This window comes from Danio aesculapii, chromosome 8 (genome assembly GCF_903798145.1).
Source record: "Danio aesculapii chromosome 8, fDanAes4.1, whole genome shotgun sequence".
In the NCBI taxonomy this organism is placed as follows: Eukaryota; Metazoa; Chordata; class Actinopteri; order Cypriniformes; family Danionidae; genus Danio; species Danio aesculapii.
Window position 1 is genome coordinate 46673669 of NC_079442.1, and position 17870 is coordinate 46691538.

Sequence of the window (17870 nt, forward strand, 5' to 3'; positions counted from 1 at the left end):
ACACAAAATTGCGATGTATATGCCGAGTTCATCAGCTAATTAGCCGTAATCAGCTGAGGTGACGAGACAGCAAGCAGCCAGACCTCGCTGTCACTCAAGTGGCCACGCCCTTAATTATGCAGACTTAATATAACTTAATAAAACGAAACGGATGAGTTATAAAAACATTCACCCCCCTCACAGTTGTCATTAAGGTTAATCATGGCTATATGCACCAAAGCCATCTTTTGTACCAGGCTGTAAGCATGTTTTTATCAGCTGTAAAAATGGCCAATTTCCCATTGCAGTCAGAAATGACTTGGACTTCCTGGAGCCAGCCCCCCCAGGCGAGTCAATGAATTGCAGTTTTAGTTACTTCCGTATTGGCTTCCCGAAGGAGAGCGGGAGGTTGCCGCTTGATTGGAAGTCTTTAAAGTCTGTTTGAATTCAAAATTTACTATGTTTATTTTACTAGTGCACGTTGTTATTCTTTAGGTGAAATTAAATAATAAAATAAATCAGATCAAATGTTTGTTTCAGTAATCTTCAATCAAAGTTTGAGCACTTGCTTCTGCATTTGGAGTGTTTTTTCACTGTTGATGACGCTTCAGCCACAATATTCTTAGCCACGCCCCTTTTACCATTAGTTTGTTACAAGGGAATGAGGCAGAAATGAAAGCCCCGCCCCCTACTCAATATTCCGTTTCAGTTGGAAGCACATCAACATACTGAAATAAAATCTTTTGTCTCTGCAACTTCTGGTTGACGCGAACTTTAAAGGGCACCTATGATGAAAATCAACTTTTGTAAGCTGTTTGGACAGAACTGTGTGTAGGTCTAGTGAGACCACGGTCATACTTGAGTGATAGAAACATAATAAGTCTCTTTTTTAAAATGTAATGACGTAAAAATAGGACCCGAATCTCAGTGATATGGAGGCCCACTGCAACATGACGCAGGAGTGCAGTTTTACCCGTCCACCGAATTGATTGAAAGGCACCATGTCTCTATAATTACATGTATACACACGTCCACAGAACTTTTTTTTGCAAATAAACAGATTAAAAAGTCTGTTCCAACTTTCTGTGATGTTTATAAGTTTCATACATTAAAACGTTTTTAAAACAGTGTTTGTAATGGAGTAAAATCGCTATGTAAGTCTCAACCACTAAAATCACCACAGCTGCATGGTGTCAGTAAACGCTAATGAGTGTATGTGTGTGTACTGTAAACAGCATTTGTGTGTGACTCGTCGTTTCATAAAGGCTTGAATAAATTAGGTCACAAATACATGAAATAAACTGACTTGGTATTTTGACTAATGAGTTGTACGTCAGCTTTATCATAGTCTGTCTCTATCACTGACTGCTGTTTATCTGATGTAACACAGGAATAACAGACACGCACGTAGGAACGGTGGACAGGGAGAAGCAGCTCATTTGCATTTAAAGCCACAGGCTACAAAAACAGCTACACTGTACTCAGAGACCAAAATGGGTATATTCTGGAGGCTATAATAAATGATCTGATGGGTATTTTGAGCTGAAACTTAATGGACACACTGTGGAGACACCAAAAGCTTATCTTGTAAAAGGTGCCCTTTAAGGGATATTTCATCTAAAAATGAATATTTGGTTCTGATGTCATGATGACAGATTTTATTTCATTTTTGGATGATCGCTTTCTTTAAGACTTCAAATGCAGTTTCAATATCGATGAATAAAAGTGTGCATGAATTTATATATACTTATTTTGTTGGAGTGGATTTCTGTCTTGACAGGTCACAATTATCTTTACCCTTTCAATATTTACCAACTATTATCTAAATGAATAATATACCATTTAAATACAAGATTTTAAAAGACAAATATATGATAATAATAAATGTGTTGTTATTATTATAATATATACACAAAATGTATGAAACAGTTTTGTTTAGCTTTCGTTTAGCATATTTCAGTTTTTATTTCAGATGTATATATATATATATATATATATATATATATATATATATATATATATATATATATATATATATATATATATATATATATATACAAACATATATACACAAACATATATATATACACATACATATATATACATACATACATACATACATATATATGTGTGTGTGTGTGTGTGTGTGTGTGTGTGTGTGTGTGTGTGTGTGTGTGTGTGTGTGTGTGTGTGTGTGTGTGTGTGTACTTTTGAAAGTAATGAATTAGAATATTGAGTTACTTGCCAAAAAAGTAACTAGTTGCGTTACTTTAGTTACTTTTTATGGTTAGTAATGTGTTACGTTACTTTTGTAAATAAAATAAACGTAAATAAAATTTAATTAAAATAAAAAGGTAGAGATTAGGGCTGAACAATATATCATTTGAGCATCGACATCGTAATGTGTGTATCTGCAATAGTCACATTGCAGGATAGGATTATTTATTAAACATCAAAAGATAAAGATGTTATTAAATATATATTTGTTTTATTATTCATACAAACTATATATATATATATATATATATATATATATATATATATATATATATATATATATACACACACAGTTGAAGTCAGAATTATTAGCCCCCCTGAATTATTAGCCACCTTGTTTATTTTTTTCCCCAATTTCTGTTTAACGGAGAGAAGATTTATTTTAGCACATTTCTAAATATAATAGTTTTAATAACTCATTATAACTGATTTATTTTATTTTTGCTATGATGACAGTAAATAATATTTGACTAGATATTTTTCAAGACACTTCTATACAGCTTAAAGTGACATTTAAAGGCTTAACTAAGTTACAGTAATTAGGTTAACCAGTCAGGTTAGGCCGTTAGGGTAATTAGGCTAATAATTTTGTCCCTAAATGGATTTTTAATAATTAAGAACTGCTTTTATTCTAGACTAGATAAAACAAATAAGACTTTCTCCAGAAGAATATGATCAGACATACTGTGAAAATGTCCCTGCTATCATTTGGGAAATATTTAAACAAAGAAAAGACTTCAGCTGTATATATATATATGTATCCACTAACTAACCAAACTTCAGCTTATATTTGACCCTCATACACAACTTCTGGTTTGACTGTTTTCTGTTTATATTTCACACAGATTTACAGCAAAAGACAAAGATAAGACTGTAAATCTGATAACTGCCAGATCAAGACAGACCCGTACTAATAGTGCTGTTGATTAAACAACTTCTTGAGAAATGTCAGCTTATAAATAGCCCTTACACTTGTTACCACACACACACACATTATTGTGACTTGACTGGCCTGTGCATGGTTAATTTAATTGGCTTTATAGCTTTGAGTGTTTGGAGGTGTGAAGTGTATAAGTGTGAATAAGCAAACCTTTAGAGCACCACAGATCTCCACCACATCTGCTTCCTGAACCACTGTGACCCGGAAGTCATGCGTCTGCATGAGCTCTTTTAGCAGAGCACCATGAGCTTCATCCCTGCAGCCTGACACACAAACACACACGCAAATATATTTACATTGCATCTCATCACTACTCAGAAATGATTTACAGTCCCTCCTGTCAAATTTTAATTCATTCATTCATTTTCATTTCGGTTTAGTTTCTGTTTCAGAGGTGACCACAGCGGAATGAACTGCCAACTATTCCAGCATATGTTTTACCCAGCTGATGCCCTTCCAGGGCTTCCAACCTAGTATTGGGAAACACCCATACACTCTCATTCACACACTCTCATACACTACGGACAATTTAGCTAATTCAATTCACCTATAGCACATGTGTTTGGACCATAGGGCTAAAAGGGAGCCCCTTGGGGAAACCCAGGCCAACACAGGGAGTACATGCAAACTCCACACAGAAATGCCAACTGACCCAGCCGGGACTCGAACCAGCAAGCATAAAATTGGCCGAAGTGTATGAGTGTGTGTGTAAATGTGAGAGTGTGTGGGTGTTTCCCAGTCATGGGTTGCGGCTGGAAGGGCATTCGCTGTGTAAAACATATACTGGAATAGTTGGTGGTTCATTCCACTGTGGCAACCCCTGATAAATAAGAGACTAAGCCAATGGAAGGATTGGAAATAAAACGGAACAGAGAGAGTTAATAATAGGAGAGTTAACAAGAATCCTTAGACGGTTCTCGGGAATTACTTTTTAAAGACAATAGAAGCAATCAGAATCAACAAAAGAGCATCTATCACCTCTACATTATTTTAATAAGCCTCACCGATGGTGGTCTCACAGAACTTCTCATCTGCGACCTCATTAGCGATGTTTGCCCCCATTAGCACACTCATCGTAATACCCAACTTCTCCTCAATCACCTCTGAGATCAGCTTGAGTCCATCTGGCCCTTCATCCACACCCTGAACAACAACACAAACACAAAGGACGTTTAACTTAACTTAAGCACATCTTTTAAGCATCTCTACCTTATTTATTTTAATCTTAGGACACCTTTGCTTTACTTCAGGACATTCGTTAATTTTCCTTCAGCTTATCAGGGGTCGCCACACCGGAATGAACCCCCAACTGTTCTGGCATATGCCCTTCCAGCGGCAACACAGCACTGGGAAACACCAATACACTCTCATTCACACACACTCATACACTACGGGCAATCTAGTTCATCCAATTCACCTATAGCGCATGTCTTTTGATTGTGGGGGAAACCGGAGCATCCGGAGGAAACCTACACAAACACAGGGAGAACATGCAAACTCCACACAGAAATGGCAACTGGCCCAGCTGGGACCTTCACGCTGTTAGGCAACAGTGTTAATCACTGAGCCACCGTGCCGCCCTATATATTCAGCTATTGAAGTTATAATTAATGATTGTGTGTGTATATATATATATATATATATATATATATATATATATATATATATATATATATATATATATATATATATATATATATATATATATATATATATATATATATATATATATATATATAAAACTGATCACAATAGAAAAGAAAATCAGCATATTAGATTGATTTCTGAAAGATCACATGACACTGAATACTGGAGTAATGATGCTGAAAATCCAGCTTTAAATCACAGGAATTAATGACAAATACTGTTCATTTATTCATTCATTTTCTTTTCAGCTTAGTCCCTTTATTAATCAGAGGTCACCACAGCGGAATGAACTGCCAACTTATCCAGCATATGTTTTACGCAGCGGATGCCCTTCCAGCTGCAACCCATCTCTGGGACACATCCATACACACTCATACACTACGGACAATTGAGCCTACCCAATTCACCTATAGCGCATATCTTTGGACTGTGGGGGAAACCGGAACACCAGGAGGAAACCCACGCAAACGCAGGGAGAACATGCAAACTCCACACAGAAACCCCAACAGACCCAGCCGGGGTCAATTACTGTTATTTTACTGTATACATTTGTACTGCAGATGAAATAAATTCATTATTTATAAGTAAAAATAGACTAATAACAAATCTCTCAAAAAATTGGTGGTGTACATTAAAAATCAAGCACTTTCGACTTTCGTAAATCTGCTACATCGGATTAATACATTTTTATAAGGAGATCTGTACTTATACTCAAGTGTTTAATTGGTGTAATTCCTCAAGCTCTGTCCACACGCAGAGTCATCAGTGCTATTTGTGTCAGACGTGACCGTCTCGTGATCTTAGAAAGCAACTTTTCCTGCTGAGTAAGAGGGGGATGAATATATTCATGAGTGCTGAGACCTTGATGAGTGACATGCCCAGCGCGTCTGCTTTGATTTTGCCCTTCATGGTGTCACAAACTCGGCCGATGAACTGATGTGGAATCACGAAGAGCAGAATGTCAGCACTCTTGGCAGCCTCGACTAAATCTGCCACCGCAACCTGAGAAAGAGAGAAAGAGAGGGCGAGAGAGGAATACAGAGAAGGCTCTGAGTGATGAAACCTGCAGAAACCCAATGCATTCACTAAATGATTGGCTTTGCAGGACTAACATGTAAACATTCTTAAATCTAGTCTGAAGAATATATTACTCGTCCTCATGTTGTTACAATCCCCTGAGAATCCCCTTCATTCATCTTCAGAACACTGATTAAGATATTTTAGATGAAATCTGAGCGCTTCCTCGTCCTATATTGAGGGTGTAGATATGTTCAAAGTCCAGAAAAGGAGCCAAAATCATTGTCAAAACTTTCCATGTGACTTCAGTGGTTCAACTGTAGTCACACGAAGCTCCAAGAACACTTTTGTAAGCAACGTAAGACACACGCATTGTTTTATCTGCAGTAAAGTGCAGTGTTGCCAACTAAGCGACTATGTTACTATATCTTGTGAAATGTTTTGGTATTAATAGAGATTTTTGGAGACTATGATGTGTCCGTTTTGTACCATTTTTGTTCTTCTGAATCTGAAAGAGTTGCGGGTGATGATATCGGCCCCACTCCTGCCTCACAGCACTTGCATGTAGGGTTGCCAGGTTTTCACGACAGAAGCAAGTCAATGGCCACTCGAAAAACAGTGGGATTTCCATTCCAACTAGCTCCATTCCTAAACTCGACTTAATGTGATAGAGCTAGAGAGCTGGGCCGGAACACACCAGTCCGACGGTCAGCCGTTGGGTTTGGTCGGGCCGACTAGTTGGTTTAGTCAACATAACGTCGGCTCTTGTCACCATAATGTCAGATCACAACGCCCCAATTTAGCATGCAGCCAGCAGCTGAAAAGAGCGCTCTGGTTATTTATTCAGCAACATATCTGAGCGCCAGTGTGACGTAGTGAAGTACACGTAAACAATTCAAATCAAGAAGGAACACAAAGAGGCCGGCTGTAATTTCTCTACCTTTTTCATTCATTCATTTATTTTATTTTATTTTCTGTTCATACAATTCGTTGAATTGAATACTGGTGATATTCACATGCAGTCTCTGAAATATTGATCAAATGTGCATCATGTGTCATAGTTCTTGTGCAAGATTTAAATTAAGGATTCTTAAATTAAGAATTTCTCAATTTTTTTGTTCAATTTTTTAAATCAGATCAGTCTAATTATTAAAATAACACCATAAACTTGAAATTCAAGCACTTTCAAGATCCTACAGCACGTTTGTTTTTTAAGTACTTTCCAGGCCTTGAATTCATTCATTCATTTTCCTTTGGCTTAGTCCTTTATTAATCTGGGGTCGCCACAATGGAATGAACCGCCAACTTATCCAGCACATGTTTTACGCAGCGGATGCCCTTCCAGCCTATTACTGGGAAACACCCATACGCTCTCATTCTCACACTCTCATACACTACGGACAATTTAGTTTCTTCAATTCACCTATAGCACATGTGTTTGGATTGTGGGGGAAACCGGAGCACGCAGAGGAAACCCACGCGAACAAGGGGAGAACATGCAAACTCCACACAGAAATGCCAACTGACCCAGCCGAGGCTCGAACCAGCGACCTTCTTGCTGTGAGGCGACAGCACTACCTACTGCGCCACCACGTCACACTCTACCTTTTTCAAATATTTGCAAACGATATGGATTATAAGGTTATCAGACATATTTGCAGGAGTGAATCCATCAGTGGTGACTGACAATTACTGTAATAATGGTACTAAACGGTGCTGTTTATGCTTTGTCGGTGTGCATCGGACGTTTTGGTTTACCTTTGCGTAATGAGAAAACAGATACTACCCACTGCAGAGCTTATGCTAATTTTGCTTCAAAAGCAGATTTATTTAAAGTTAGTTAAATGTGCAGTATGTAAGTTTGACTCCCAGTGGTTGAACTTGGTATTGCACTCCGTGTCCAAAACACATTTTCACTTGGCCCCTCCTCTGACGACTCCACGCAAGCGCAGGTTGCCAGACTGATGACACCAACAGGAGCGAGCCTGACAATCGCTCCTACACCGTGTCCTAAAGCAACGACACACGACAGAAGGAATATTTTCCATAATAAAAGTTTTTGTCCTAACCAACACCTGAAATTTCTGTATTAGAAACGGCTTCTATTTCTTGCAGCTGACAATGATGACCTCTGGTACAGCTCATGTGCTTTATTTAGTGTTAAATGCTAATAATGTGTGTCTGAATGTCATTTTACGTTACATGTATTGCCATATACTACTGAAAGCAGCAGCAGATAGTTCACCTCAGATCTTGAAAATAAAATAAACCGTTTGAAAATGGACTTTAGAACTGGGACTCAGTGCAAGTTAACAAATATCAGTGATTCAGCATCCTAAAGAGGTTTAACATGTATTAATCAGACTGTAAACCTTACCATTTCGTTGGAGAGCAGTGAGTGCACTATTCTGTGCTTCTGAATGGCTGCATTTGAATGTTTCTGTCGTGTTGCGTCTTGTAATTGCTTATCACAGCAAATCTTGTCACATTGCGTGTGATTAGGACATGATGTTACAATCTAACCTGCTTACCTCATGTTTCTGTCTGTATTATTTATATTATTTGCTAATTAATTACCACCTTATGTGGAATTCGAATGAATCAAGTACGCTGTTTTCCACAAAGGCAACCCGGGGTGCTGAAATATACTGTAATTGGCTAAACTGGGATTGGGCAGGTTAAAGGGACCAAAACAAAGACAGTTCGAAGCAGAATATCTGACTTTAGCATTGTTTTTCAGATAAACAAGAATGTTCAATCAGTGAGGTCAGAAAAATAAACTACATAGAAGACTTTTAATCATTATTTGAGAAAGGTCTTAAGTAATTTTGCTTCTCCAGTAAATATATACTTTGCTTTTTAAGAATGTTTGTCTTAATGTAAAAATATTTGTAGTGGTTGGAATAAATCTAAAGTAAAATTCCTTATTTTCTTCTCTCATGTAAAGTGCTTTTTTATGTTTTATTATGTGACCATTATTTTGACTTCATAGCCAAAACCACCTTGTTAACCAATAAATCCTCCTAGTTCACTATGTCTCTTTTCCCTCTGCCAGTGTATTTCTAGCCCTCTAGTTAGCATGAAGTGTTTAGCTGACACGGTAAAGGTCATAATGGTGGAGAAACCACATACAGCTTTGTCAGCTTCTTCTTATTAGTTGCTTGTGTACAAAAGAATGGTTTCCTTTGCAGAAGCAAGTGCCTCTTGGAGGTTTTGGAGGGGGAAAAAATCCTGTGTCTCAGCACTGTCCTCCAGACTTCTGTATTGTGTTCCTTTCCTCTACTGTGTTTATTGGCTCTTAAAACAAATTCCCACGCAAAACTTCTGCCCGTGTGCTTAGTGGTGGAATCTTCTGGTTGAAAGTATAGTTTTATTTGAATATAAATTATTTAAATATATAAATATAGCACTAATAACGGTAAAATATTATTATTAGTAGGAAAATGTATAGTAAAACATATTAAATATTAATAAATCAATTACTTGTTAATATGTATTAATGAATAAATAATATTTAAATTTTTCTTTATTACTAAATTATATATTACAATACAATTATGTAGAAAATTATTGTTATTTCTTATATATTATTATTTTAGAATCATATACACTACCTGACAAGTCTTTTCGCCTATTCAAGTTTTAGGAGCAAAAAATAATAACTTGACTTCTAGTTGATCATTTGGTATTAGATGTGGTTTATATGAAAGGCAAATGCCTCTAGATTATGCTTATTTTACCAAAATAAACATGATCATGCCTTGATTTTAATTATTTAATAAGGGCAGTAAGGTCTGATTTTGCTTAGACAAAAGTCTTGTCACTAAACAGAAATAATGTTCAGTATAGAATATAAAGTCATGCTGCAGTGGAAACAGAATGAATATTGTGTATGACTCCCATGAGCTTGGAGGACTGCATCCATACATCTCTGTAATGACTCAAATCACTTATTAATAAAGTCATCTGGAATGGCAAAGAAAGCGTTCCTGCAGGACTCCCAGAGTTCATCAAGACTCTGGATTCATCTTCAATGCCTCCTCCTCCATCTTACCCCAGAAATGCTCAATAATGTTCATGTCTGGTGACTGGGCTAGGCACTCCTGGAGCACCGTGACCTTCGTTGCTTTCAGAAACTTTAAAGTGGAGGCTTAAGTTTGAGAAGGAGCGCTATCCTGCTGGAGAATTTGCCCTCTCCTGTAGTTCGTAATTTAGTGGGCAACACAAATGTCTTGATACCTCAGGCTGTTGATGTTGCCATCCACTCTGCAGATCTCTCGCACACCCCTATACTGACTGTAACCCCAAACCACGGTTCTTCCTTCACCAAACTTGACTGATTTTTATGAGAATCTTGGGTCCATGCAGGTTCCAGTATGTCTTCTGCAGTATTTGTGATGATTGGGATGCAGTTCAACAGACGATTCATTGTAAAAATCGACCTTCTGACACTTTTCCAAATGATCAACTAGAATTCAAGTTATTATTTGTTGCTCTTAAAACTGCGATCAATGACAAGACTTTTGTCAGGCAGTGTATTGTATTAGCTATATTTTTTACTTTACTTTTTACAGAATGTACAATATTCATACATTTACTTTAATAAATATACCATTTATGTCAAATAAGAAATGCAGATTTTATTCTAATTAAATTTGGATTTTTAACTTTGTTAAAATCTAGTTGCCTAAAACATTTTTATTACTTAACTCTATATTTTATTATTATGAAATAACAGAATAAATAATAATCATAATTGTAATGATAATAATAACTTGATCCAGTGGCGCAGTAGGTAGTGTTGTCGCCTCACAGCAAGAAGGTTGCTGGTTCGAGCCTCGGCTGGGTCAGTTGGCGTTTCTGTGTGAAGTTTGCATGTTCTCCCTGCGTTCTCGTGGGTTTCCTCCGGGTGCTCCGGTTTCCCCCACAGTCCAAAGACATGCGGTACAGGTGAATTGGGTAGGCTAAATTGTCCTTAGTGTATGAGTGTGAATCGGTGTGTATGGATGTTTCCCAGAGATGAGGTTCAGCTGGAAGAGCATCTGCTGCGTAAAACATGTGCTGAATAAGTTGGTGGTTCATTCTAGGGACTAAGCCGAAATAAAGGGACTAAGCCGAAAATAAAATGAATGAATAATAATTCAGGTATATTAATACATTCGTGTATTTGCTACTCAGAAGGTGTAAATAATTTTTGTAAACATTAGTTTATTAAATACAAAGTTTCTTACAACATTCTCCGGCAGCTTGTGCCCAGGCAAATACTTGACGTTCTCGTGCTCAGTGTTTATGATCTCTGTGAGTTTGCGTCCATTCACCGTCTCCTCAAACACCCACATGTTAACCGTGGAGTCGAACTTTGAATTGTTCCTTGCATTTGCACCAACTATTTTAGCAATAGCAGAGCCCCTGCAGACATAACACACACAGAGAAAGAGAGATAGTTAATCATGTGAAAGCTTTCACCCAGTTTAACAATACCGTGAGCACGCGCTATAGGCTGAAAACTAACAAAGGCCTTTAATCTGGTGAAACCCCTCAGGTTTCTAATCAAAAGAGACGTTTTGCATTTGAAGCAGGTGTTGATAGTGATCAGCTGGTGCAGTGGGGGAGAACTAGTCTGCACTTTATTCGCGAACACACAGTTCTGCTGTGATTTCATTTTTATGTTACAGTTTATGTTTAGAGTCATTTTTGAAGTCACTTCTGAAGTAAATGTTTTAAAATGAAGCAAGTTTGTGCTTAAAGCAAGAAATTATGTCTTGTAATGGTGTAAGAAAAATGGAAAGTGATCGAATTTGTACCACGCTTAGCAGATTTTGTTTTCTTTTTTCTCCATTTTATAACAATTTTAAAACGTGACTAAATATCTGATGTCATTTTGCTTCTTAAAAGGGATAGTTCACCCACAAACGAAAAAGTAAATCCTGTTTACTCACCAATAAAGTGGTTATAACAAAGTTTATATACAATCACCGTCTGGTTCGGCTCAGCTGCCAAAACCGGCCTCCGTAGACTACAGCGAATAGTCCGGACTGCTGAACGAATCACTGACACAACCCTTCCTACACTTCAAGAACTGTACTCTTCCAGAGTGAGTAAAAGGGCTCGCAAAATCACTCTGGATGCCTCACACCCAGCACACTACCTGTTCGAACTGTTACCGTCTGGTCGGCGCTTCAGAGCACCAAGCACAAAAACAGCCAGACACAGGAAAAGTTTCTTTCCTCAGGCGATCTACCTTATGAACAGTTAAATATTCCCCTACTGTGCAATAAATATGTGCAATACTTTCTCATACGCACTTGTACACAGCACCTTATATCAATATACAATGCAATACTTTCTACATTCGCACTTCTACACAGCACCTTATAACCTGTATATTTATAACAATCTGTACATACTGTAGTTGTACATACTGTACTTCTGTAGCCAAAACAAATTCCTTGTGTGTGTGAAGCACACTTGGCAATAAAACTGATTCTGATTCTGATTATAAAGTTAATTTCTTTTCTTAGTTGTACACAAAACAAACAGCGATTGACATCGCATAGTAGTAGGGCTGCACAATATATCGTTTCAGCATTGATATCGCAATGTGCGCATCTGCAATAGTCACATTGCACGATAAGCAATGCTGAGTCTGAAATATAGTTGACCAGGAGGAACAGAACGCATGTGATTTGTAGAGTCACTGTTTAACCCTAATAGAGTGAAAGTTTATTCAACCCAGGCTTATTCTGACTAGGTACCCCTATATACATTTCTGGAGTGCTAAATACATCCCAGGAGCTATGTTTTTTTTGCAGTTTTTGTTTTCGCAAATCTGCCAGAGACCGCTGTGTATGCTTTTTGAGATCTTAAATTTCTCTCGTGAGTGCCATTCGCGACTGCTCTTCTCACGCAAATCCATCAGAGACTGACCGATCCCCACACCCACCCCCCAAGAACCAATTGACCCATCCGCTTCCCTAAATCCAACCAATAGTGTTTTCAAAAAAACACAGACGGACCCACAGATTGAAGCCATCCACACGGAGGTAAGCGGTCAGCTGGTAAGCATGAAAAGGAATGGCGTCATAACGCCCCGTAGCGTTTGTTTTAAAGATGAAATGCAGCCATACGTACTTCTGGCAACATAATTCGCGATCTCCAGTAATATAGGGTTATATATAGGGTTATATATTATGTATTATATATAATTATATATAATAGACTATAATATAGGGTTGTCAATAGCGTGTGTTTTTAAGGCATGTGGCTGAGCATTTCAAGAGAGTTTAAAATATTTGGGCACAAAAAATTATTATCATTGGAGGTGTAACAATGATTTATTGTATTATTTATACAAAATTGATACGATTTATGCAAATTTTTGTCTTGTTTCTAGTCCAAAATATCTACATTTCAAAACAAAAAGAAGATTATTTTCCTTACCCCATAGGCAGATAATGTTGTAAGGAAAAGCTATTAATTTTGACTCCTTTCTTTTGAACATGAAAACAAAACAATATTTCTACTTGATCTAAGAATTGTTTACATATTTGGACTAGATCTAGACAAAGCAAAGCAAGAAAAGCATTTTTTGCAGTGTGAATATTAAATTTTTGTACCTGAATACTTGAATACTCCCCAGAAACTGTGAAATACAGCTATTCAAACTGCAATATTTATCACAGAAAAATAAAATATCGCTATATCAGATTCTTCCAATATTGTGCAGCCCTGCATAACACAAAATACTATGGAGATTCTTCGGTATATCTTCTTTTGTGTTCGACAGAAGTAAGAAAATGAAGAAGAAAAAAACTGATTTGGATCGATTGGAAGATGAGTAAATGATTTTTTAGATTTTTTTTGCTGTCCCTTTAAGTATAATTATCAACATTAAGTGAGTTTTATGTTTAAATCTAGAAAAAATGTTTGCAGTTGTTTGGAAAATTGACATCTAATTTACCTCAACTTCCACTACATGCATTCACAGAATTCAAAATAGCTCTCAACTACAGTGGATATTTAAACAAAATCATGATTTGTTGTTATATAAACACTTACTTTTACAGCATTGTTTAGTGTGAAAGCTAATTTCCAAGATTTACGCTGATGTAAATACCTCGAAATCATCAACAACAGACATGTTTACATCAATGTCTACAGTATGTGAATGTCGAAACTTTAAATCCTCCACATGAATGAAATATTGATAGTGTACTGTAGGGTTTTTGAACCATACTGTAGTAAAGTACCTGAATTATGTTGTGGTAATTCTATTGTTGCTATGGAAATACAAAAAATGATATTAATATAAACCAATTAGCCAATACGCTAAATTTTATACAACTACACACTAAAGTACACCAGTTTACTGTAAAAACTTACATACACTACAGTATTTATGACAGTTAAATAGTTTTTAACTATATTTAATACATATGCTGTCTAGGATTCATTAACAAAGTGTTGTAAATACTTTAACATATACAACTTATTACACGTTACTACTGTATAGTATGACAGTATTTACTATTTCACTATAGTATTGTGTTATATAGGACTAAAAGGTAATGTCATAATTGTTATGCATCTTACACAAGGAGCTGACAGGATTCAAGACATTATGGGCATTATACTGAAGCATTTAGAGGTCTGCAGGTTGATTAGTTGAAAATATTGGGTTAATGTTGTTTTTATATTCACACATTCGGACTTAATAATATAATTTCAGAAAAGTATTCTTGCTAATTCTAAATAGGGATTAGCAGCCAAAGACTATCAAAGTACAACATTGTTCACAGTCAGTGAAATAGTGCTATGTTGTTTTTAAGTCATACTTGCATGCTATTTCTGACCGAATATTCAAAGTAACGTGGTAAACAATATAGGGACCCTCTCACAAGTTGTCGCTGAACGATTGTGTGAATATAAAACCAACTTTACCTCAGTGTCGGTACATAAACACTGAAGTAAAGCGGTGTGAGTGACTGGAACATCTGCTCCGCTTGCTTTTGCATTGCAGCGATGTTACAAATGGCTCATGTAAACAGTGATAAATAGTACTCCAGTCGGTCTAAAAGGCACATTCACAGCTGTTGAGCAAAACCTTTAAAGTGGAATCTTATATTGTGTATCAAGACTACATTGTACACATCTATATTAATGTTTTCATTTTAACATATCATAACCTAAACTTGTTAATACAGTAAAGCATATGATTTAGTATGGCTTGCGTGCCTTTGTAATGTTTAAACTAAGTCCTAGGCTGTCATGTGATCCTGACCCCCTGCTGTGATTTCTAGAAGAAAATACAAGTGTATGTTTTTTTTTACCAGTTTCCAGAACCGACGATGCAAACTCTCTTTGGACTTGACATTGCGCTGTGGATTCTTCCAGGATCCTTCGCTGAATTACAATCACTCAGATGTGTCAATCAAACCACAGCGGTGAGAGTGAACCAACATGAGTGCTGTCCTTGAAGTCACACCCCCTGGTGCTTTTGGCCACTCGGAGGACGAGAACAGCGCGGTGACTCCGCCCACTGTCAGCCGGAGGGTGTGTTTAACGCAGGGTTGGCCAAACTTTTTCTCATGAAGGGCCAAAAACCAAACTGAATTGAGGGTAGTGGGTCGAAGGTAGGCTAAATAAACAGTTGCTATGGGTAATTTATATAATAAACAAAACAATAACTAGAAAACATTGCTTTATATTTACTAATGCAGTATACTTTTTTACATTTTAAAATGAACTTATATTAAAAACAAAAACAATTCACTTTATAACAATATGGAGTTTGGTGGAGCTCCTGTTTTTGCCTTGAAATGCTCGCCGATGTTTTCTGCATTGTCTTCTGTCCGTCGAGTGACAGTATTTCCATTTTTAAGAATTATATTCATCTACAGATAGATTTCATTGAAATATTATATTTCAGATCACTTTTTAAATACAGCTGAGCAATAAAACAAACAAACAAACAAACAAAAAGAAGGTTATGTTAAATCAGAAATTACATTTATTCATTCATTTTTTTTCCGGCTTAGTCCCTTTATTCATCAGGGCTCGCCACAGCGGAATGAACCGCCAACTTACCCAGCATATGTTTTACACTGCGGATGCCCTTGCAGCTGCAAACCATCACTGGGAAACACCCATACACACTCATTCACACACATACATAAAGGACAATTTAGCTTACCAAATTCACCACATGTCTTTGGACTCGTGGGGGAAACCAGAGCTCCCGGAAGAAACCCACGCGAACAAGGGGAGAACATGAAAACTCCACACAGAAATGCCAACTGACCCAGCCGAGGCTCGAACCAGCGACCTTCTTGCTGTGAGGCGAAAGCACTACCCACTGCGCCACCCAATTAGAAATTACAATCTCTAGTAAAGGCTCTTGCCCCAACCCTTACTATAACTCTCTTTGATGGGCTAAATCAAAGGAATCTCTGGTTTAAAGAGTCTGAAAACACTTTCATTCAGCTTGCAAAAAAATGATTAATTTTATAAAATGAATGAGTTATTCACTGTAAAAACAAACAAAAAAACTTAATTATTTTCACTAAAGTGTAATAAAGGTAAAGCTTAAAATAAATATAAATATATAGAATAAAAATAAATAAATCTGAATAATATAAATAATAATAATATAAATAAACAAATAATAATAATATCTTTATTTATATACTTTTTAAAATACATATTAGTTTTTAACAATCATATTTTGCTCACTGACAAACTTTAGTTTCAAATATAAATAATCCACATTTTTCGGCTATAAATATAAAGCTTTTTTATTATGCTATAGAGAGAGAGAGAGAGAGAGAGAGAGAGAGAGAGAGAGAGAGAGAGAGAGAGAGAGAGAGAGAGAGAGAGAGAGAGAGAGAGAGAGAGTGAGTTAATTTTATTGCTATTTCAGCTTCTTTGGCTATGTCATGGCAAAAAAAACAGATCAAGTTTACCACATTTTCTAAATACCACTTTTCTATAATTATAATAAATATTCTAACAATTAAAAGTAATCAACAGCAATAAATAATATACAAGGTAAAATGCATAAACAATAATAATAATGATGATAATATATAAGATAAAGGGGCTGGGGCTGGGGCTGGTGCTGGTTCGAGTCTCGGCTGGGTCAGCTGGCGTTTCTGTGTGGAGTTTGCATGTTCTCCCTGAGTTCGCGTGGGTTTCCTCTGGGTGCTCCGGTTTCCCCCACAGTCCAAAGACATGTGGTACAGGTGAATTGGATAGGATAAATTGTCCGTAGTGTATGAGTGTGAGTGTATGGATGTTTTCCAGAGATGGGTTGCGGCTGGAAGGGCATCCACTGCGTAAAAAACATGCTGGATAAGTTGGCGGTTCATTCCGCTGTGGCGACCCCGGATTAATAAAGGGACTAAGCTGAAAAGAAAATTAATGAGTGAATATAAGATAAAAATCTAAAAGTTTTTGAAGGTTTCCTTTTGATAAAAATTGTACATTTTTAGAAGGATTCACATTTAAAAATATTTCATTTAAATTCTCTCCAGATAAAAATTGCTGTCTGATAACAGTAAAAACAGGGCACACCACAAGAATATAACAGTTTGGTTTTTGTTCAAATGTAGACATTTTGGGGGTTCTTCTCCTTTGAGTAAATGTTCATGTGTCTATAAAGTAAGAAAATAAGTATAAAGCAGACACATGAAGCCTGTCATGCTCCTAAAAATATTTGGTAACACTTTAGAACAGGGGTCACCAATCTCGGTCCTGAAGGGCCGGTGTCCCTGCAGGATTTAGCTTCAACTTACCTCAACACACCTGCCTGGATGTTTCAAGTATACCTAGTAAGACCTTGATTAGCTTGTTCAGGTGTGTTTGATTAGGGTTGGAGCTAAAATCTGCAGGACACCGGCCCTCCAGGAACAAGTTTGGTGATCCCTGCTTTAGAATAATGGTCCATTAGTTCATTGCTAACATGAACTAAGTATGAATAATCTTGTAAAGCATTTATTAATCATAGTGCAAC

The 17870-nt window shown here is 36.8% G+C and overlaps 1 protein-coding gene across 1 annotated transcript in view; it reads right to left on the reverse strand.

Annotated features, from left to right (window-relative positions):
- Nucleotides 1-15332, reverse strand: part of gpd1a (glycerol-3-phosphate dehydrogenase 1a) — a 27600-nt gene extending 12268 nt beyond the window's left edge. Inside the window, exons 1-5 of the mRNA XM_056464108.1 lie at nt 15190-15332; nt 11092-11269; nt 5705-5845; nt 4201-4339; nt 3347-3459 (exon numbers count right to left, since the gene is read on the reverse strand). Of these exons, the coding sequence (XP_056320083.1) occupies nt 3347-3459; nt 4201-4339; nt 5705-5845; nt 11092-11269; nt 15190-15233 (615 nt within the window). The 5' untranslated portion in view covers nt 15234-15332. The remainder of the gene's footprint in view (nt 1-3346; nt 3460-4200; nt 4340-5704; nt 5846-11091; nt 11270-15189) is intronic.
- Between the last annotated feature and the right edge of the window lie 2538 nt (nt 15333-17870).